Source organism: Clarias gariepinus, chromosome 13 (genome assembly GCF_024256425.1).
Source record: "Clarias gariepinus isolate MV-2021 ecotype Netherlands chromosome 13, CGAR_prim_01v2, whole genome shotgun sequence".
In the NCBI taxonomy this organism is placed as follows: domain Eukaryota; kingdom Metazoa; phylum Chordata; class Actinopteri; order Siluriformes; family Clariidae; genus Clarias; species Clarias gariepinus.
Window position 1 is genome coordinate 11,929,234 of NC_071112.1, and position 20,595 is coordinate 11,949,828.

General features: G+C 37.4%; 3 protein-coding genes across 5 annotated transcripts; 1 reads left to right on the forward strand and 2 right to left on the reverse strand.

Annotated features, from left to right (window-relative positions):
• Positions 1–5,834: 5,834 nt before the first annotated feature.
• LOC128535914 (acylphosphatase-1-like) lies at positions 5,835–8,982 on the reverse strand. Its single transcript, XM_053510026.1, has 2 exons — positions 8,633–8,982; positions 5,835–6,167 (listed from the first exon to the last, which is right to left on the reverse strand). Exons 1-2 carry the CDS (start codon positions 8,711–8,713, stop codon positions 5,952–5,954), a joined length of 297 nt encoding a protein of 98 aa, XP_053366001.1. The 5' UTR covers positions 8,714–8,982; the 3' UTR covers positions 5,835–5,951.
• A 316-nt stretch (positions 8,983–9,298) lies between these two features.
• Positions 9,299–12,000, forward strand: zc2hc1c (zinc finger, C2HC-type containing 1C). The gene is made up of 3 exons (XM_053510318.1): positions 9,299–9,462; positions 9,680–11,269; positions 11,476–12,000. Exons 1-3 carry the CDS (start codon positions 9,460–9,462, stop codon positions 11,704–11,706), a joined length of 1,824 nt encoding a protein of 607 aa, XP_053366293.1. The 5' UTR covers positions 9,299–9,459; the 3' UTR covers positions 11,707–12,000.
• A 5,673-nt stretch (positions 12,001–17,673) lies between these two features.
• On the reverse strand, positions 17,674–20,049 carry LOC128535611 (acylphosphatase-1-like). 3 transcript variants are annotated; one of them, XM_053509625.1, is made up of 3 exons: positions 20,002–20,049; positions 18,725–18,814; positions 17,674–18,058 (listed from the first exon to the last, which is right to left on the reverse strand). In XM_053509625.1, the coding sequence occupies exons 2-3, from the start codon at positions 18,803–18,805 to the stop codon at positions 17,843–17,845; spliced, it is 297 nt and encodes a 98-aa protein (XP_053365600.1). In that variant the 5' UTR covers positions 18,806–18,814; positions 20,002–20,049; the 3' UTR covers positions 17,674–17,842. The 3 variants fall into 3 exon arrangements, with proteins under 3 accessions (XP_053365600.1, XP_053365601.1, XP_053365602.1); XM_053509626.1 differs by lacking the exon at positions 20,002–20,049 and adding an exon at positions 18,998–19,016; XM_053509627.1 differs by lacking the exon at positions 20,002–20,049 and adding an exon at positions 18,942–19,016.
• Between the last annotated feature and the right edge of the window lie 546 nt (positions 20,050–20,595).

Genomic DNA, 20,595 nt, shown 5'->3' on the forward strand with positions numbered 1-20,595 from the left:
CACATAGCCAATACAATAATGGAATGTCCTGAAAAAGAAGGAAACCACTGGTGTACTAACAACCAGACACTGAACAGGTCAGCCAAGGAAAACAAGAGCAGTGGCTGACAAACAATGTGAAAACTGTGAAGAAACAAACCCCAAACAACAGTCAATGACATTTCCATTGCTCTCCAAAGAGCAAGGCTGGTGGTTTTACAATCCAGCTTCCAGAGAAGATGTTGAGAGCAGAAATATAGAAACCATACTACAAGCTGCAAATCCTTCATCAGCAGTTAGCATCAGAACTGGAAATTCGCAGATGATTGAGAAAAGTTCTGAAACCAAGATTAACCTCTACTAATGTGTTGGAAAGGCAAATGTGTGGAGAAACAAAGCATCATGCTCACGATCTAAACCATACAAGTTCATCAGTCAAGCACAGTGGAGGTATTGTTATGGCTTGGGCTTGCATGGCTGCTTCTTAAATTTCACTAATCTTGATAATGTTACTCATGATGGTGGCTGCAAAATGAATTCAGAAATTCTGCTAATTCACAGAGAAATTCATCTACATTATTTGCCATCGCAACAAACAACTTTATCAGGGAGGGGAAAAAAGTGAAAGGTTTTAGACTGGCCAGACCCAAATTGGGCATGCATTTCTGATGGGAAAAAACAAACAAACAAGCTGCCGTAAAAGCCTGGAGAGCATTACAAAAGAAATGTATGGTGATGTTAGTGGATCTCCAGCTTGCTGCAGTAATTGCAGGTGATATGGCTTCAAATATTTTGCATTTTTTGTTTTTTGTTTTACAAAACCTTTGCTTACTTAAAGATGGGGTGGCCTGCTACCAATGTTGCAATGGTCGAAGGTGTTTATCAAATCCAGATGTAAATAATGGAATGGATAGAAATTCTGATCTATAAACTCAACCAGAAATGACTTCAGTGTATAGCAGAAAGAGAGAGAGGGAGAGAGAGAGAGAGAGAGAGAATTGACATTGACATTCCAATACTTTCGAAAGGGGACTGTATTATGAATATGCAAATAGATTCTGACTTAACAGACAAGAAGAATATGTGCTGAAACCCTGACAATATACTGTTTTTGAATATCAACAAGAAGTCCTGCATAGTTTCTCGACAGTATTAAAAACATCATCATGTCACACTTCTTTTTGATGATCACCAGAACGGTAAATCTTAGGCTGTATTAACATTCGTAGCAGTCCATAACTGGGCAGCGTTTAACAGCATAGGGATATAAGGGATATATATGTTTTATATCCCTAACAGTACCAGTTGTTTGCATGTGAATGCAGTCTGATTTCATTTGGGCCCCTGTTCAATTTAAAGAGTTTCTTTACATGTTCTCCTCATGTCCATGAGTTTGCTCTGGTTTGTTATTTAGCTCCCAAAACAAGGCAATAGGTGAATAAGCTAAAATTGCCTCTAGCTGTGAATGTGTGTTTGCATTTCGAACTACCATCCCATCCAGGAGGTTTTTCCACCTTGTGTCTAGTGTTCCCATCATAGAGTCTGGATCGACCAAGGATTAAATATAAACCGGGATGAAACAGTTACTAAAGATGAATGAATGAATAAATGAGTTTATATAAATGGACACAGCATTTGCAATGCTTTTTTTATACTGCAGAAAAAAAAACAGTACATTTTCACATAAAAGGTCTTTAACTCTAGAGTTCTGACCAAGTTTGGTGATTAGCTTGTGAATAGGCAAACTTTCAACCTTCGGAGGGTCTCAGAACTGCACTGCACAGAAATCCTTTCAGATGTCTTATTTTTAAAAGCAAAGGTGACAGACAGAAGGGCCACAGCAGTGGAGAGTTTAGCATTCCACCTCATTTAGCACATCTGATTCGGCTCATCAGGTAATTGCCAAAGCTTTCGTGACGCAAATTTGGTGTGTTAGTAGAGGAAATAAACAAATATCTGTGAACAGCTGTTTGCCCTCCAGGAACAAAGTTTGACACACAAGAAAGTTGCATTTAAAATGAAATTTACCATCACAGCTATGACATGTTTGAGGGGCTTTTTTTTGGGGAGAAAACCTCACATTTTATCTTTCACGTATGTTCCAGTAGCAAGGGTTAGTGTACAGTAGGGGAGCCAAGCATTGCAAGAGCTTTCCTAAATGGACTTAAAATTATACATGGTGCAAGGTTCCATATGGGTGGCTTGGATGGGTGAGGTTTAAAAAAAAAAAAAAAAAGATAGTGTACAAGACATGCAGCCAGGCTTGGATTGGGAAGGAGAGAGGTGGAGGGGGAATAGTCATTTCCTGGAATGTTTGGCTCTCTCACAATAAGTCTTTTCATTCTGGGGTCTAGGTACTGGGAGGGTCCTAGACCAGCTGGTCAATTTAGACATGAAACAGTGTGGAAGCAAAGAATTATGGTGAGGTGAGTATCTGCTGCGAGCATACCAATATGAGCGCAATAAAATTTATGGTGCGAGTAAGAGTACTGAATTTTTGGAGACCCATGAAAAGCTTCTGTGCAATTGTTTTCATGTGTCGGGATTTTTTTCCTTTATTATGTTTTTTACAATTAGTTTACTCAGGTATTATCCCCCCTTCACCTTTAAGTGTGTGCCGTTTATCACAGAAATAACTGTCAGAATTTGAAAACCGTATGAAATTCATTTAAATGCTTAAATATCCAGAGGCAAGTTTTGGTGGCTGCAGGTTTACATTCCTCTCTTTTGTAACCACATACATTTCCTGTTAGTCTAACTGCAGTTACTGGATTATTCATGGTGGTTTCTGAATAGTATCCTTTATGATTAATTACTGAATAATGAGCTGAGGCCTCCTTGGATTGATGTATTGCCTGTATGATAAACAGTATGAGATCCTAATGGTGAGCTTTAGTCATTTATCAGAATCTGATTCCGGGAGCACACTGGGTTCTGTCCTGAGCTCATACAATAGTGCACAGTGAACAAACACTGCAGAGACTGCAGACTTAAAATGGCCTACAGTGCAAATACTCAGGCAGTTTGGATCAGTACGGTATGTATTTACATGTTTTTCAGTTTAACAGTAATGTAACTACACCCCAAGTGAGTATTGAGAAATGTTCCTATTGGTCACATATTTCCTGTTACACTGATGGTGTGCATGAAACTGTAATTTGCAGTGCTTGTTGAAATTGTGATTAACCAGATCTAGAGCACAGGAAATCCCTATCTGGAATGTCTTGCAAGATGACAAGATGCTGGCAATCAAATTAGCAATGTCATCCCAATGAACCAAGTCCATTACAAAGCACGGCCCATACACAGCAATCCAGAAAACTCTGCACTGAAAGCAACAAAAGTCCAGGATTGAACAAAAAATCCTAGAGCCATAAGGTAGCAGTGCTATCTGCCAAGCCCATTAGAACACTTATTCAAATATCTTTACACAGGTAGCATTACAGTGCTACTGTATATGGAAGTGGAACTGTAAATATCGTTTTATTTTTTTCACACAAAATACACTTCAAAATTCATTGCATACAATTTTCACCCATCTTCGACCTCCAGCAATACTATGTCTACATCTATTTCTACGGCTCAAATATTACAAATGTTTATATACTACATACCTACATAGCGTCAAAGCTGAATAAAAGTCAAATCCAGACAGATAGGAGAATGAATGTTAAATTCATAGCACTGGACTAGGAACATGGTGAATATTTCAAGTCAGAGACATCACCATTGTGCAGGAACATCAAACTACAGTACAAACCTTAAATCAGCACATACTGCAGGTTGTTAGGTTATTTCTACCAAAGGCTTGTTGCTGGAAAGATATTTTACTACCCTCATTCTGTAAATGACTATAACTCATGTTGCTTATTGTCTTCTCTCACATGTCAGGTGTTTCATTATTACAGTTCTGATCAAGGATGTCTTATCACACTTTTTACCTTTGTATTGAAGAACTTGAATGGCCTTATGGCATGCTTTTGTGGTTACCTTGGAGTATTCGAACAGCAAGGCCAAATATTTAGTTTTAGTTATAGATTAAAGACATTTGAGTTTCAGAGCAAAAGATGGATAAAATGATAGATCAGAATTTTTCTTTTATTACTTGTTATTTCCTCTTAGCGTCAAACCATTTACCTTCTTAGGTCAGCATAAGTATCGGAACAGACAGTCTTAAAGTGAATCAAATTAAATCATCAAGCTGGCAACCGACAGGCATTACTGTTTTTCTTTTGTGATGTTTTTCTATGGCTTGTATGCAGATTTTTTCAGTTGTTGTTTGCTTTGGGGTTCCCCCACCAGTCTCCTCTACTTCTTCCCCTGACAAAGTTCTTTGTTGTGTTGTGAGTAGATTTTTGGGTCATTGTCTTGCTGCATGATGAAGTTCCTCCAAATTAGTTTAGATGCATAGTTTGATGGGCAAAATTTTGCAGAAACAGCCATGTAGCCCTAGCCATGATACCACTTCTCCTGTGTTTGACTAACTTGCTTATATATTTTAGACCATACATGATCAGATCAATTCTGTCTTATCTTGGCCATCATTTTAATAGAAGTTAATCTCAGTTCCAAAACCTTTTGTGGTTCATCTCTGTATTTCTTTAGAGAATCTCAGCCTAAAGGCCAACACAGAGAAACGGAACTTCTTCCCGCAGGCGATACGGTCTTTAGACCAGATTAACACACAACTAACCATCTCCAAGTTTTTGCACACCGCACAGAAAGGGACACCTTACTCGTGCACAGATGCACATGCCCCAGTACACAGTAGACCGGACAATCATGGACATTGCACATTTGCACATACATGCACATTCGCACACTTTCTGGACATTTCCATTTTTATTTCCATTTAAATTTGTTATTTTGTCTTTTGTACAGATAGGTTTTATATTTCTTATATATTATAAATTTTTGTTTATATTTTGTTCTACTTTCCTATAGTTTCAGCTATTTATTTCTCTTTCTTAATTCTTGTTAATTGTTTTTTAATTTTTAAGGTTACAGGCGGTCGTATAGGCATTTCACCGCATATCGTACTGTGTATGACTGTCTATGTGAAAAATAAATTTTAAATGTGAAATTTGAATTTAAATCTTATTGCTGATCTGTGCAATGCCTGTGATCAATTTTCTCTTTGCTTCAAAATGGCTCTCCTATAGACAGTTTTTTGGTCTTTATGTTGGTTTATACTTTAGAACAAGTGCAAATGTCAAAAGAAGAAATTTAAAGCAGTTGGGCAACAAGAAACCTGTTAGTCACATGTTTCGGCATTTTGATCCATTAAAAAAGAGGTGGGTTCAAACAAAAGGTAAGTTGTGTAGCACATCTAGATTTAAATAGCAAAATATGGAAGCTGAAATTCTGATCTCCTTTAACATATTTTTTTATCTGTGTCTTCACTGTATATCTAAAAACAACAAAATATGTGGACTTGCCATTTTAGTAATCTCAAAGGGGATTGTTTATAGAAATATGCCATCATCATGCAACCTTTAGTTAGAGTTTGACTACAAGTGCATGATAACACTTCATCTGACTCACCTTGTTTATGAAAGGTTACCCTAACTCCTACAAAGGGCACTGCAGACGTTCCTTACTCACTGTTGGAATCAGTAACTCTGTGTCACTGCATAAATGCTAAATAAATTTCCAAAATAATGAATCAGCACTGAATGTTCAACATGATCTCACTGAATCCCAATGGTCTGCCATAAATCTACTTTTAAATGATAAAAAATTACCACTAACGCAAACTACCCATGTGGTGTGCATACTAAATGAATAACAGGTGTGTGTGCAAAGATCACATCAAAAGCAAGTGCATCGTTATTTGTAGCATTTATTACGGCACATGTTGGGTACAGCCTTTTTACAACGGTATTTTCAGTGTAACGTGCAAATAGCTTATCCTAAATATCTTTAAATAAAATTAGAATTCATATCACCAGTCCATTCATTTACCGCACTGATTAGCGGATAACTTTGAAATCCATGAAGTCCATGCTCTTGATTATCTTCTCATTACTGAAATCTGCTTTTACGATCCGAGACTGTGGACTGCCAGTGGTCTGGAGCCATTCCTGCATCTGTCGGACTTTAGACGCTGGTCCTTGGAGCTGACCCTCTACCGTTCCATCTGGAGTGTTCTTTACCCAACCAACCAAACCCAACTTCTTCCCCTCAGACTGAAAATACACACAGATTACACATTATGTTTTCACAATAATGCTTTACATCATTCTCACTCATTTTCTATACTACTTATTCTGTACAGGGCCGTGGAAGGCCTGGAGCCTATCCTAGGGAACACGGGCACAAGTTGGGGCTACATCCTGGATGGGGTGCCAGTTGATCATAAGGTGCAAGCATGCACACACATACTCACTCATACACCCAACAATTAGTCTACCTGTCTTTGGACTGTCCCCGGGGGGAACCCACCAAGCACGGGGAAACATGTAAACTCCACACATACAAATTCAAAGGCAGGATCACTCACTATGGGACTGTACAAGTAGTTCTTAATTAATAAAAGCAGTGAAAATCACAAACTATTATGATTAAAGTTATTGTATTTGTTATTGGGTTCTTATAGTAGTGATGTTACATATGACAAAAAAGCTCCGAAGCCAAAGAGGTGACTCCAAATAAATCCTCACTCCGAGGCATGTGTGGTTTCCCTGAGAGTCAGTGACAAACAAGGCGTCGCTTTTGATGTAATCATGTGACTAATTCATTCTGCCCTTCAACTGGTTTAAGTGAAGGCTCATTCTCATGGATGTCATACTGTGCACACCTAGTAATATGACACTTGTTACACAGCAATTATATTTGAACAGAGGCACCAAGAAAAAGAAGGACTTCCCCTATTTGGGACCATTTTGAAGTAATTTCTCCCACCAATAAAATACCTGCTGTAATAAGTTGCTAGAACATATACAGAGAATTTTATATTTTTTTGTGTGCATGTGTGTGTGTGCTCTTACATTATTTTCAAAGATTCAGAGATGGTAGCTTAGTGCACAAACATTTCCTTTGCACAGTGCATTTTTAAACAACACACAAAATTATATTTGCTCTCACACACAAACACACAAAATAGTTATAAATGCAATACCACTTGCAGCTTTGTGATCACATTAACTGTACTTCGATTTTTGGTTCTACTTGCTACACAAAATCTGTCCACTAGATGTCAGTACAGTAAGCTTTTAAAAGGAGCTTCATGAAGCTTTTGGACAATATCAAATTGTTAGTCAGTGAGGAAAGGTATACTGTAGTGTGAAGAAAAGCAAAACATCAGTGGCAACAGAAGTGGGATAATAAACCAAAAGCAAGACATTTGCATTTAATACAGGACAAAGAGAATGTGATATGGAGGGGGACAATTAGCAGACTACAAATTGGACACAATCATTTATAGTTGGTAAGCACCCACCTGGACACTGTGAGGAATACCAGGAAAGTAAGACTGTGTTACTATCATGCAGGAAATGTATACAGTAGAAGCTAGAGCTCCAAGAACTAGTGAGACTAGAAGGTACTCTTAATGTTAAGAGTCTTTTAGAATGGGGAGTCACTGATCAGGGAAGTAAACATACTGTATGATGTTATTTTTTGAAGACTTGACTGGAAAGACGGCTTTAAAAGACAGGGAATCTGAGAAGACTGAAATCTATAGGTGGTGGTGATGCAACCTACAGAACCTACATTAGATGCTGAGTGCTACTGAGAAAAAAAAAATGTTGAGAAGAAAGAAACATGTTGATCAGGGAAGGATGCATTAAAAATAGGCTTTAAGAGACCGGGAGGATGAAAGAGAATGAGACCTACCGTTGGCGGTAATGTAACCAATCTACTGGTTTTCAACCATCGTTAACAAAAAAGAAGAAGAAGAAGAATGTTTTGGAGAAACTATTGGTTCGACACACATCGACAAATAAATGAGGCTTTGTCTAGGCTTTACTACCCTCATAATTATTATGCTGTTTGATTTGTACCTTGAATTGCCCAGAAACAACAAAACAAGGAGGATTATAAATAATTGCCATAAAAATGTATAAATAAAAAGAAAATTTAATTAAAATAAAATAAAAAATAAAAGCCCTGTTGGTGGCGGCACATTGGCTTAGTGGTTAGCACTGTCGCCTTGCACCTCCAGGGTCCGGATTCAATTTCCACCTCGAGCTCCGTGAGCATGTTCTCCCTGTGCTGGGTGGGTTTCCTCCAGGTGCTCCAGTTTCCTCCCACATGCCGATTAGGCTGATTGGCGTAGTGTGTGTGTGTGTGTGTGTGTGTGTGTGTGTTTGCATCCTGTAATGGATTGGCACCCTGTCCAGGGTGTACACCGCCTTGTGCCCCAAATCTCCTAGGATAGGCTTTAGGCCCACTGCGATGCTCTATACAGATATGGTATATAAGATGAGTGAGGATGAGTAAGTGAGTAAGTAAGTGAGCGAGCGAGTGCTATTGCCCTTTAAAAACATAGCAATAATATTATCTATTTTTATTAATATTCATACAACAATCTCGGGGTCAGTTTAAATTATTTTCTAGTTTAAGGTGTCCTTGGCTACAGACATGAACAAGTCCTAGACCTCTACATGAATGATATGAGATACAGAATAAATCCAACACAGGTTAAATTTACCTGAGTATATTTTCGAAAAAACACTCCCTGGACTGTCCCATGCACTTCATAATCCACTGAGAGCAGATCCTCTGTGGACATGCTTACGGTCTGGGCTGGAGGACAAATGTCCAATAAAATAGAAATCAAACTCCTCTAAACCTGCGAACCTAATAGCATTAAAGCAGATTTAAAGCAATTCTAGCTACAGCGCATAGCCCGCTTAAACCATGAACATAACGGGCTTTCAGAAACAGACATGTACCTACCAGAGCAATAAATATAAACACTAACACGAAAACAATAGTGTTTTTTACTCATGAGCAGCAGAAAACATCCTTCACTCAGAGTCGGCTTCGTTTCCTTTTCGGTAACAGGGGCCGAACCCAAGGAGAGTCGACTCCCCACTTGGAGTCAAAGCGTGGGAGTCGATTCCTCACTCATCAGATTCGGTTTACTCAACATCAAAGATATCACTTGCTCTGCAGTGTACGCAACTTAGTAAAGACTTGTTTTTATTTATTATACTACTTTAAAAATGTATCTGTTGTGGTTCATGCAGTTGGAAATATTATTTTAAAAAGATTCGTGTTAATCGACTGGAATCGAATCCAGGGAGTCATCTTCCTACATCCGGGTCACTACAACGATACGTCATGCAGGTCGTCTTGTCTCTAGGCAACACGCATCAACAAACCCATCGCTACTATAACGCTAGCGTCAGATGGTTAACTAGTTTGGTGGTCGTTTTTTTTTGTTTTGTTTTACTTCCTAAAGGGCTCCGGGTTCTTGTGCAGAAATTGTGAAATAAAAGAGGAAAAAACTGCCATCTGAGAAGCGACAAAGAAATGGTAAGTTAAAAAGGCACAGCTGGTCACACTAATGTCCATGAACTGTCACATATCATATATTAACCTTATAGTTATTTAAAAAGAGTTTAGCAAAAGAGGTTGTGTTTTTTATATCAAATATCTTTATTGTGTTTTTCGTTATTGTAGTGTCTGTTAGTACTGTTTCAGCTAAAAATGATGCACCTGGTTGACTCTCTCTGTTTTTTTTTCCCACAAGAAAGGGATCGTATTGGAAAAACTCCCACCCCTAAAAAGAGAAGGCTTCAGCTACAGTTCACCTTCTCCCTTTAGACTACAGGAAGGCAAGGAGAGAAAGGGGGCAGCGATGAAAGACTGCGAGCAAGATGGTTTCACCTGTAACAACTGGCCAGATCCTTTCCCAAGGAGGCACAACTCTGGCACTGCCAGGCCAAAAATATATTCTGGGGAAGAGCAAAATGTTCCCATGGGGAAACGACATGAAATGGACACTGTCGTCACTTCAAAACCTGGATGCCACCAAATGGCATTTAACCAAAGCAAGTGCCAAGCAGACACTGATTACTTCATACGAACAGATGAAAGGGGCGTTGATTGCCTTAAGGAGCACTGGGAAAGCAGTAAAAAAGTTAGTAACAGAAGACAGGAGAAACACAAGAATAAGTTGGAGCTTTTTGATACTGACTCGAATGACCTACCCCGAGAAAGAGTTGAAGCGTATAGTAAATCTCTCAGTGGGTATCAGAAGGGCCAACACAGACTTTATGAGGACGAGATCCGTCTAACAAAGGTAATAAAAAAAAAGGAAATGTTATTAAAAGAAAAGCTGGAAAAAGTAGCAGAAACACTGAGGAAGAATCAACTAAGAAGTGGATATGAAGACAAGGTGAAAAGTGAGGAGGAAAGGAACAGATTGAAAGCAGAAAACAGGTTGTATTATACAGAGAAAGGAAACTGGGACTGGGAGAGTGCCAGAGACAGGGCTTTAGGTGGAGGTAGGTATAAAGAACAACAAGAAGAATATGATGACTCGGTTAGAAGGAAAGATAGTGTAGGAAAACAGGAACATGTGAAAGGGACAAATGCTGGACAAAAGCAAAAAAAGAGAGAGGGATCAGAGTGTGAAAACAGAGGAATAAATACACAGAGAAGCACAGAGAATGAGGAAGAGGAATATGACCATTTTGAAGAAATGAACAGGAATACACAGGAAAGGACAAGAACCGAAAAAGTCAAAACGAGGAGAGAAAAAGCAGTGGAACAGCAAGGGAATGATTTGGGAGAATGGGATCAGAGAAATTTGAAGAAGAGAGAAATAGTGAGAAAGAATGATGCAGAAATGAGAAGACCTGGACGAGCAAATCCTAAAAGAGGTATAGGCGATGAGGATCAGCAGTGGGACCTAATGGACAAGCTTGCTTCAACTTCACAAATGAAAATAAAAGCTGTTTCCAAGCATGGCCAAACAAATATACTTACAGAGGAACATTTGGAAAGTCAAGAGTGTGTGCATCAGTACAGTAACAGGACTACAGAGGAGATGCCTCTCAAAAAGGGACTTTCTGAAGCTGGTCCAAGTAATCAAAACAACAAAAGTCTCCAGCAAGTGCTGCCTAATCCAGAAAGCAGTCCTGACACCAATGTCCGACGTGTCCCTTGTAAATCATGTCATAAATATTTTACAGAAGATCGTGTGGCGCGGCATTTCAAAATTTGTTTGAAAATACAAGAAAACAAACGTCAAGTCTACAACGCCTCATTCTACCGGGCCAAAGGCACCCAGCTAGAGGAGTTTTTGATGTCAAAGGGTCAACAAAAATCCCCAGAGGTAAGATTATACAATAGCAGCTGTCGTAATCACATGCAAACTACTATTAAGATATTAAACTCAAGATGGTTAACAGAAAGCATCTGTATTCCAGATGTAAATTTATGATTCTGGTTGGGTGTTTAGCACAGAATAATTAAATCATTCCAGCTGTTTCAATTCCATAATGTCTAGCTTACATCAGAGTACATTTCTTGTATCCCCAGTGTTCCCAGCCCAAGAAAAGCAGTTGGCATCAGAAACAAGAGGATTTGATTTGCAACTTACGTCAAGCTCGTGCTCCTGCACCAGGAGGCTTACAGCCAAATGCAGATCTGTATTCAGATTATGTAACCTGTCCCCATTGCACCAGACGATTTGCCTCTGGACAAGCTGAGAGGCACATCCAGAAGTGTCAGTACATTAAGAACATACCTCGACCTTCCAAGCGCCGTTAAACCTGACAGCAACAGTTGTATATTGAATAGTGATGGGGCTCACCAGGCGATTGCAATTCCATAGGTTACAAGGTTGCAATTTCGTGTTTTGAACATCTTTTTTTTTTCTTCAGATTTTGCTACAATTGTAAGACCTTGAACCTTAAAAAAACTTAAAAGTTTTATACCTTGGCTTTATTCATCAACTTCACAACTGAATTGGACATGAGCAATAAAACATAGCTCATTCCTTATAACGAATTTGTAAATTAAAACCAAGGCAGCATTTAAACAATACAAACTAACTTCAAATACAAATTTAACTTTAATTAAAACAAAAAAGCTACATTTTTACTAATCAGCACATATCTCTGTTGTCCACCATATTTATTATTTATGCCTAAAAAATTATCTTTTATTTCTTTACAAAACAAAACAAAAAAAACGAATGACCACTGCCTGTATAAAACTTAATGATACTGTAAAACAATGCAGATGAAAATAAACTTGTAAACAAAAGACAAATCTGAAGTAGTTACGTCATTGTCTGGGGTTATAGTTGTCTAACTACTCAACATGTACTGATATACAGTAAAGTAAATACATATACTGTATAATGTGGTCGGGTACACATCATTAAAACAATGCATGCAATTCCCACTTATGTTTGTGCAGTTACATATTGAAAAACACTTCAATCCACCTAACAGACATCAGCCTTAAAATCTCTGGTGAAAACACATTGATATAGAAACGCACTCATTATGTATCTCCAAAATATGAAAATCTCAGTAAAATAAAGGACTATAGGTTTAGCTTAGGTTTTGGACTGAATAAGTGAGCAATTTTAACTTTATGGCTCCACTTATATAAAATGACCATAACGAAAAAAATAAATAAATACAAAAATTTATTTACGCAATATACACATACACAAACACATAATCTCCTTGGTTTCACTGTACTTATAAAAAGCAGAGAATATTGTGTGTCCGGAAAGTGCATGTACATTTACACTCATATGAACATCTTCTGGCCAATCAGAATAAAGATGTAATATACTATGACTTTTTTGATTATGAAGACTTTTAACAACCTCTTCTTAGTAAACGTAGTAACCATACTGTACATATTTTATATAACCCGAATTCCGAAAAAGTTAGGACGTTTTAAAACTTTTAATAAAATGAAAAATAAAAGACTTTTAAATCATGAGCCAATATTTTATTCACAATAGAACATAGACAACATAAAAATTTACATTTGTATCCACCAAATAAGCTTATTTCAAATTTGATGCCTGCTATAGGTCTCAAAAAAGTTGGGATGGGGGCAACAAAGGGCAAAAGCAAGAAATTTTGGATTCAGTTGGAAGAACATCTAGCAACAGGTCTGTAACATGATTAGCTATAAAAGGGCTGTCTAAGGCTGAATCTTTCAGAAGTAAAAATGGGCAGATGCTCCCCAATCCGTGGACGGATGGGTAAAAAGACTGTGAAATGTTTGGGGAAACCAATGTTCCTCAATGTTAAATTGCAAATATCATCATCTTAAGTACATAAATCATTAAACGATTCAGAGAAACTAGAGAAATCTCTTGCCAATTAAAGCTCTACCATGCAAAAAGAAAGCTATATGTGAATATGGTCCAGAAGCTCCATTGTGTCCTGTAGGCCAAGGCTAATTTAAAATGGTTTCAATGTGGAAAAGTGTTCTTTGGTTAGACAAGTCCAAATTTGACAATCTTGTTGGAAATCACAAATGCCATGTCCTCCGGGTTAAAGAGGAGGAAGATCTTCCTGCATGTTATCAGTTTTTCAGTTCAAAAGCCAGCATCTCTAATGGTATGGGGGTGCATAAGTGCATACAGTATGGGCAGCTTGCATGTTTTGTGTTTTGGAATAGCTATGAATGCTGAAAGGTATATAAAGGTTTAAGATGAAGTTTATATCAGGAAACGCCTTGTGTATTTCAACAGGACATTGCAAACCACATACTGCAGCTATTACAACAGCATGGCTTCATAATAAAAGAGTCCGGGTGCTGAATCGGCCTGCTTCCAGTCCAGTTCTTTCACCTATAGAGAAGATTTGGCGCAATATTAAATGAAAAATACGTCTAAGATGATCACAAACTCTTCAGCAGCTGAAAACCTACAGTATATCAGCCAACAGTGGCCCAAATTCCAACATTAAAACCCCAGAAACTCATAACCTTGAAGTCCAGACAACTTCAACCTATTTTGAAAAGAACAGGCCCCCATCCCAACTATTTTGAGAATTGTAGCAAGCATCAAATATGAAATGAGCACATTATGTTCTCCATGTTCTATTATATAAATAAAATATTAGTTCATGTAAATTGAAAGTCTTTAATTTTCATTTTATTCAAATTTTTAAACGTTCCATCTTTCCCGGAATTGGGGTCGTAGAATAAATGGCCCATAACCAGTGCTTCTGGGGCCGATGTCGACACCAAATTAAATAATGCTCAAGAATTAGTGCACCAATATTGAATAACTGCTAAAGGATAAAGGTGAGACTGTTGAGCATGTACTGTTCTTGTGCAGGAAATATATGTAGGAGAGACTAGATATGATGGTACAGGTCAAAGAAATAGGGAGAATAGAATGGAAATATTTTCTTTTAGAATGGGGAGTCACTAATCAGGGAAGGAAGCGCTTAATGTTTCGTTTGTTGAGGAAAACTGGACTGGAATGTCGGCTTTAAAGGGCAGGGTAGCCGAGGAAACTAAGAGAAATGTGTTGAGAAGAAAGCATGTGTGAAAGTATCGGATAAATGAAGCAAAACGTTCAAGACAGAACAAGACAAGATGAAGGAAAGAAGAAAGATTAGATCTGGAAAAAAAGGCTTTAAGAGGCCAGGAAGATGATGGAAAACTCGACCTACAGTTGGCAGTAACGTAACTTTAACAGCGGTTGGAACCCAGCAGGATTATAGAACAATAAAGAAGAAGAAGGATGTATTCCAGGCCAAAGTAGATGTGATAAGGAGGGGGGGAAATGAAAAGAGGAAGTATTAATTAGCAGGTTAATAGAGAATTAATGAGAACACAGCAATCATTAATAGCACTTGACTCTTTCAGGATTGCCATAAAAGTAAGACGGTTGGGCATGTATTGCTCTGATGCAGGAAATTTATTCAGGAGTAGGTAGATATGCCACAGCTCCAAGAGTAGAAGTCAGTGTTGAAAGAATGGGGAGTCACTGATCAGGAAAGAGAGCATTGAGAGCATTGAGCATGTTTTTTTAATGAAGCCTGGACTGGAAGTTCATTTGAATGTGATGTGAGATCTATAGTCACAGAGACACAGAGACAGAGCAAAACAAGGCAAGTTCAGGGAGGGAAACATTTTAGGGGTTTTTAAGGAAGGCTGGACTGGAAAATCATATTTAAGAGGCTGGGAAGCTAAGAAAGAGTGAGACCTACGGTTGACGGTAATGACACTTACTGGATTCCAACCGCCGTTAAACAACAAGGAGAAGACAGACAAAGAAAAAAAGAGAAGAAGAAGAAGGACGTATTCAAAGATGATTTTATGTCCTACTTGAGCTGTAACAGAATACCCACATACGAAGGTACTGAAAACTAGCAGAGCTCACAAATTAATTATAACCAAATATAGCATAAGGAACAGGTGGACTGGGAGGAAATTGAATTTAATAAACATAATATTTTATATAATTTAATAATGTATTTATTAAATGAATTTTAAAACTTTATATAATAAGAAAAAATCTAAATGTCAGATTCTTTAAAAAGTAACAAGGCAGCAGCAAGTCAGGAAGAGTCGACGTTTGACAACACTTTAACTGAGCCTCACTGACTCCTCAATAATACACTCTTCAGCTTGTGGCCCAGAAATTAATCAAGACTGAAAAATTTTTTATGCGCTACCATGCAAAAACCAAACTCAAAATAATAGCAGTGTGTTGAAAAAAGTGAGTAAAGCTCCATATCCATATAATAACTTAAAGAACATAAAGAAAAATGTGCTAATTACTTATTATTAATAAGTATTAACAACGGACAAATTTATTATAATTATTATTAGTTTAATATAAGTGAAAAAAACAAAACAAATATTAGTCTGTTTAAAAAAATAGCAATGTGGAGTTCAATTAGAAAGGTAAATTATTTCTCTGAAAAACAGGTGTCAAACAAGTTCTCCTTATTTAAGGATAAATGCAGAAAAGGTTGTCCTGTGCATTTCTCTCTCTAAAAATCAAAGTAAAATGTGTTGTCCAGACATTGTTCATATAAACAGCGTACTTTAATACAAAAGTTGATTAGAGATGGAAGAACATACAAAGAAGTGCAGAAAATGATAGGCTTCTCTGCTAAAATAAATTCAAATTTAAATCAAATCAAATAAATAAATAAATAAAATCATACCAAATCATTTTTAAGCTTTAAAATGGAGACCAAAACCAGGAAGACGTGGAAGAAAACGGAAAACTACCATTCGAATGGATCGAGGAATAACAAAATTGACTCAAAGAACATCTAAAGTTACCTTTTAGTACTGTTACTATTAGAAGGCGGCTATGTGAAGTCAAGCTATCAGCAAGAAGCCCCCGCAAAGTCCCATTGTTGAAAAAAAAGACGTGCTGAAGAGGTTACAGTTCGCAAAAGAACACATTGACTGGCCTAAAGAGAAATGGTGCAATATTTTGTGGACTGATGAAAGCAAGATTGTCCTTTTTGAGTCTAGAGGCCGCAGACAGTTTGTCAGGTGACCCCCAAACACTAAATTCAAGCCACAGTACACTGTGAAGACAGTGAAGCATGGAGACACAAGCATCATGATATGGGGATGCTTCTCGTACCATGGTGTTGGGCCTATTTATCACATTTCAGGGATCAATTTACATCAGAATACTTAAAGAGGTCACGTTGCCTTATGCCAAAGAGGAAATGCCCTTGAAATGGTTGTTTCAACAAGACAACAACCCCAAACACACCAGTAAGCAAGCAGCATCTTGGTTCCAGACCAACAAGATTGACGTTATGGAGTGTCCAGCCCAATCCCCAGACCCTAATCCAATAGAAAAGTTGTGGGCTGACATTAAAATGCTGTTTCTGAGGCAAAACCAAGAAATGCAGAGGAATTGTGGCGTGTAGTATAATTGTCACAGATGTGAAGCAGTTCTCAGAAAGCATGGTTATACAATTAAATATTAGTTCAAAGATGCACAAGAAAGATTAAACATCAAGCATTTTTGTTTAAATGGTAAATTCATCACTTTATAAAGATGAATGATGACACTGCTATTTTTTTTGAACAGACTAATATTTGTTTTTCTTTACTTACATTAAAATAATCCATTTAGCACATTTTCTTCATGTTTTGATTCAGAATAGAATGTGCAGGGTGTCCAATGCATTTTGTGATTTAAATGAAGTTATTGTATGGATATGGAGCTTTTACACACTGCTATTATTTTGAATACTGTATACAGATTTTTTTAACGCCATCAAGTAAGACTTATCTTTGTTTTATCCATCGTCATTCATCATTGAATGACCAATTTTACGTGAGTTAATAACTGTTAGAATTATTTTATATATAAAGGAGTTATTTCTATTCTCTTGCTCTCTCCCTCATAGATCTGATATTAACGTGTTATCTTCCTGTCTCCTCCTGCATCTGCTCTTTAAGGTGTGAACGCTCCCACGCTTACCTTCCCATTCTCTCTGATTATTTGCAGATGTAAGTGAGGGAATTGACTATTACACCTTGTTGGAATAATTAATTGTGTGACCGCATTAATGAAAAATGGCAAAATTTCCAAAATAGTGAACAAGCACTGAGTGTAAACACATGAGCTTACTGAATCCCAATGGTCTGTCATACATCTACTTTTAAATGATTAAAAACTGACTGACACAACTTTTTAAAAACTACCCATGTGGTGCGCATACCAAATAACAGGTGTGTGCAACGATCACATCAAAAGCAAGTGCATTGTTATTTGTATCATTTATTACGATACATTGGGTGTTGGGTACAGCCTATCCCTCACTGGAGTGCAACATTATTTTCAGTGTAACAGGCAAATAGCTTATTTTAAATATCTTTATATAAAATTAGAATTCATATCACCAGTCCATTCATTTAAACTAAAATTAACTTATTAGCGGACAACTTTGAAATCCTTGAAGTCCACGTTCTTGATTATCTTCTCATTACTGAAATCTGCCTTTACGATCCGTGACTTTGGACTGCCAGTGCTTCTGAGCCATTCCTGCATCTGTCGGACATTAGACGCTGGACCTTGGAGCTGACCCTCTACCGTTCCAGCTGGAGTGTTCTTCACCCAACCAACCAAACCCAACTTCTTCCCTTCAGACTGAAAATATACACATATTACACATCAATCTCACTCATTCATACACCATTTGTCCTGTATATGAGGGCTGTGGGAGGCCTGGAGCCAATCCCAGGGGACACAGGCACAAGATGCGTGTACATCCTGGACCGGGTGCCAGTCCATCACACGGCACACTAAGGGCAAATGTGGATATACCAAGTAGCCTACCTGCATATCTTCACAGACACAGCCACAAAAGAGAGACACGAACCCTTGACCCTGAATGTGTGAGGTCACAGTGCTAGCCACTACACCATATTTTCTGGACTATGTGTCGCACCGGATTATTAGGACTTTTTTCTTTTTTAAATAAGTTCCATTTGTGTACAAGTCTCATAAATATTTAATTAAATATTCATATAAAATAATACAAAATTTAAAAAATAATTGAGAATGATGGGACAAGAATAGAAGATTTAAACTGAAAGAGAGAGCCATACCGACCAGAAGGTGGCGGTAATGCAACATACTTGCCAGCTGCAGGTAAACATCAAGAAGAAGAAGAAGACGCACGGCCAGCCAAATGACTAAAAAGTGCGATTTATAGTCTGGAAAATACGGTAATTTTGAATGGCCGACGTGACGTTATATTTGTTATGTTTTATAGTTATTAGTTTGTATAAATTCAACACAGAATAACCTTACCTGAGTATACTTTCGAAAAAACACCCCCTGGACTCTCCCATGCACTTCATAATCTACTGAGAGCAGCTCCTCTGTGGACATGCTTACGGTCTGGAAAATAAATGTCTAAAGAAATTAAACTCCTCTAAACCTGTTAACTCAACAGCATTAAAGTAAGTCTAGTTAAAGACGCTTAGCCCGCTTAAACCTTTAACATAACGAGCTTTCCGGAACAGACATGCTCCTTCCAGAGCAATAAATATAAAGACTGCCTCGGAATCAGTAATGTTTTACTCATGAGCAGCAGAAAACCTCCGTCACTCAGAGTCAGCAGAGATTCTTACTTCCGGGTCAGCTCACAGAACCTATTACGTCATGCAGGTCGTCTTGTCTCTAAGCAACTCGCATCAACAAATCCATCTCTACTTTAACGATCGAATCGGATGGTTAACTAGTCTGATTGTGGTTTTCGTAGTTTTACATCCTAAGAGCTCAAGGTTTTTGTGTAGAAATTTAAATAAAAGGAAAGAAAAGCAGCCATCTGAAAATCGAAATACTTATTTTAAATTACAAAAAATATATACAGCAGCTGACCTAATGTCCATGAACTAATGAATTGACTTTATGAAGATGAGATCCGGCTAACAACAGAAATACACAAGGAAATATGTTTATAGAGAACCTAGAAAAAGGAACAGGAAGACTAAGAAAGATTAAATAGAATTTAAATAATAAGTCGATCTGCAGACAAGCTGAAAAGTGAGGAGCAAAGGGACAGAGGAAATAAAAATATACAAAAGCAATTTATGATTCTGGTTGGGTTTTCAGCACATGTAAATCATTAAATAATTTCGGCTGTTTTAATATGATACTGTCTAGTTTACATCAGAATACATTTCTTGTGTCCTTAGCCCAAGAAGAGCAGCTGGCGTCTGAAACATGAGGATTTGATTTGCGACTTACATCAAGCACCAAGGGGCTTTCAGCCAAACACAGATCTATATTCAGATTATGTAACCTGTCCCCACTGCTCCAGATGTTTCACTTCCGGCCAAGCTAAGAGGCACATCCCGAAGTGTCAGTACAGCACCATTAAATGTGATCGCATACAGAATAGTAATAGGACACCCCAGCTGATACAATATCACGAGACCTAGATGCTGATTCAATAACTTTTACAATTTGAAACCTTTAAAATAGTTAATTATTATTTTAATGTAGCCTGTTTCTTAAAACATTAGATTTCTTACTTAAAAACTGAGTGCAGCATTTAAACAAAACAAAATCTCAGTTCATACCTGAATAAAATTTCCCCCATCTCTAGTGAATAGGGATGAGAATCACTTTAAGACCTTAAAAAAAAAAAAAAAACTGAACATCAGCAGATAAATGTAGTTCACTTCTTATAAAAAAATTCTTACTTAAAATACAAGTGCAGCATTTAAACTATACAATGTTAAACTTTTGTATTCAAACTAACTTTGAATACAAAAGTTTAACATTTAACTTTAAACAAATTTAGCAAAGAATAGACTCCTACCACATGTGATGCCCATGTGTGAATAGTTCTGTGAATAGTATCTGATTATCAATGGCTGAAAAAGGCAATTTCCGGTCACAGGCTGAGTGACCGGTGCATGCCTATTATAAATGTAATGATTCATTTAAAAGTCAATTTGGAGGCAGTGTGGTGATACGTGAATCAGCACATAAAATCATCACAATTCATAACTGAATCGACCCCCCCCCCAATCTCTAATAGTCATGTCTTATTTGAAAAAAATATATAGCTTTTGCTTCTTTTTTTTTTAGAAAAACAATGAATGTCCACTGCCCATAAAAATAAACTGTAAAACAATGCAGATGAAAAAAAAACATCTGTAAAATATCCA

Coding starts and splice junctions, on each gene's coding strand:
- LOC128535914 (XM_053510026.1), bottom strand. CDS start 8,713: ATGTCCACAGAGGATCTGCTCTCAGTGGATTATGAAGTGCATGGGACA. Junction 6,168..8,632: donor TTTTTCGAAAATATACTCAG/GTAAATTTAACC, acceptor GTGTATTTTCAG/TCTGAGGGGAAGAAGTTGGG.
- zc2hc1c (XM_053510318.1), top strand. Junction 11,270..11,475: donor GTCAACAAAAATCCCCAGAG/GTAAGATTATAC, acceptor TTGTATCCCCAG/TGTTCCCAGCCCAAGAAAAG.
- LOC128535611 (XM_053509627.1), bottom strand. CDS start 19,001: ATGAGTAAAACATTACTGATTCCGAGGCAGTCTTTATATTTATTGCTC. Junction 18,815..18,941: donor TATTGCTCTGGAAGGAGCAT/GTCTGTTCCGGA, acceptor TTTATTTTCCAG/ACCGTAAGCATGTCCACAGA. Junction 18,059..18,724: donor TTTTTCGAAAGTATACTCAG/GTAAGGTTATTC, acceptor GTATATTTTCAG/TCTGAAGGGAAGAAGTTGGG.